The sequence below is a fragment of the Muntiacus reevesi genome, chromosome 9 (genome assembly GCF_963930625.1).
Source record: "Muntiacus reevesi chromosome 9, mMunRee1.1, whole genome shotgun sequence".
Lineage (NCBI taxonomy): Eukaryota > Metazoa > Chordata > Mammalia > Artiodactyla > Cervidae > Muntiacus > Muntiacus reevesi.
The window spans coordinates 43,701,970-43,703,999 of NC_089257.1; the positions used below are offsets into that span (position 1 = coordinate 43,701,970).

General features: G+C 44.5%; 1 protein-coding gene across 1 annotated transcript; it reads left to right on the top strand.

Annotated features, from left to right (window-relative positions):
• Positions 1 to 250: 250 nt before the first annotated feature.
• LOC136175881 (olfactory receptor 52P1-like) lies at positions 251 to 1,159 on the top strand. Its single transcript, XM_065946071.1, has one exon. It carries the CDS (start codon positions 251 to 253, stop codon positions 1,157 to 1,159), a length of 909 nt encoding a protein of 302 aa, XP_065802143.1.
• The last annotated feature ends 871 nt before the right edge of the window (positions 1,160 to 2,030 follow it).

Below are 2,030 nucleotides of genomic sequence, written 5' to 3' on the forward strand. Positions count from 1 at the left end.
AAGAAGCCTGAGGCTCATAAAGAAGTGGGTGTGAAAATGATGTTTTGATAGAACTGAAGCCATGTTGAAAACTCCATGTTTCCAAAGAGGTATTCTTCCGTCTTTCTCTGAACCCCAACTCAAGCGAGTCATTGAAAGCCAAACTGATATAAAAAAACAGCACACTACCATGTCTCATTGGGAAGTGTCAAAACTTCCTTTATCAACCACCACCAATTTCTACTATGCCATCTTCAACCGCTCCAACTTTATGACCTTCACTTTGATGGGCATTCCTGGCTTAGAGTCCCAGCACTTGTGGTTATCTCTTCCTTTCTTCTCCATGTTTTTGGCTATCCTCATCAACAATGGTGCCATCCTCTTCATGGTGGCCAGGGAGCCCACACTTCACACACCAAACTACCTGCTCCTGGCTCTGCTGATGGTGGCTGACCTTATATCCACTCTGGCTCTGTTGCCTAAGCTCCTCTGCCTCTTCTGGGTCAATGATCGGGACATAGCTGTCAATGCCTGCTTCACTCAGATGTTTTTCATCCATGGGACATCCGTGGTACGATCAGCCCTACTTGTTGCAATGGCCTTTGACCGATTTGTGGCTGTGTGTGAGCCACTACGCTACAACACTGTTCTGAGCCATTCCGTAGTTGGGTGCCTGGGACTGATGGCTTTAGCCAAGGGGGTGATTCTTATCCTGCCCATGCCTCTTCTACTGCAAAGGTTGACCTTCTGCCACATGGTCATTCCTCATACCTACTGTGACCACATGGCTGTGGTGAAACTGGCCTGTGATGACACCAGACCTAACCGGATCTATGGGCTCTTTGTGATTCTGCTTGTGGTGGGACTTGATTTAGTGCTCATTGGCTTCTCTTATGGTCTCATCCTGCAGGCCGTGATACGTTTCAATTCTCGAGATGCCATCTCCAAAGCCCTTAACACCTGCTCAGCCCACCTCTTTGTCATCCTTATCACTTATGTGCCTGCACTCTTCTCTTCTCTCACCCACCGCCTTGGTCACAATATCCCACCTCAAGTCCACATTCTTCTTGCCAATCTCTACCTTCTTCTACCCTCAATGTTCAATCCCATCATCTATGGCATGAAGACAAAGGATATACAAGTCAAGGTGGCCAAATGCCTGTGCAGAAGACATTCATAGATTATACATCCTGATTACGTACCTGAGAGTAAGTGAACAATGAGGACAATTGCAAATACCTTTGCCCAACCATCCAAGATCCAGTTGTATCTCCAGATGAACTGTGCTAAGAATAGACCATGAAGGAGTGTTTATGAATGTGTTAGTTTATATGAAGAACAAATATGATTACACTTTCATTGATTTGTAAACTAGAAAGGGGAAAGCCTAAGATATCTCTTTCTATGTCTGTTTAACAGCATCACTCTTATGACATGGGTCTCTTGATAAATTTCACATATTTGTTCATGTTTGCTAACTGCAGACAAAATTTTTCTGTGAATGACCAAAGATAAACTTTTCCTATTGTCATGCGAGTGTATGCTCCTCGGTTCTTTGTCTCGTCACAACAAAAATTTGGAGTGACGGACATTGAAGCCCCCTCGGCGGGTCACAGCTCTTGGAGGACAGACCGTGATATAGCTCTTAAATAAACCAGTGTTACAGCTCACTGTTACAGCTCTGTTTTATTTAGAAGATAGCAGGAAAATCCATCTTCGAGGCAAGAGGGCACGTCGAACCAAAGACATAAAGAGAAGATCGCCCCATCGCGCGGGAGAGAGAGAGAAGAGGGCTTTGGCTCCTCTTTTTATTTGTTTTTTTTGTTTGTTTGTTTGTTTTGTTCCCCCTGGGCCTGTCCTATGCAAATTGGGCTTAGGCAGGAGTATTGTTTGTTTTACCTGAGGTTCTCATTCAGGTCCTTGGACCTTCCATTGTTCTATTTTCGCGGGTTTTCCCCTTCCAGATTTTTTGGTCAGAGCCATTCTGGACTCCTTTTCCCTGTTCTAACTACCTAACACTATCTTGGTGGAAAGTTTGTGTTTGTTTCAAT

What these genes read in the sequence shown, in the direction of transcription:
- LOC136175881 (XM_065946071.1), top strand. Translation starts at nt 251, where the DNA reads ATGACCTTCACTTTGATGGGCATTCCTGGCTTAGAGTCCCAGCACTTG.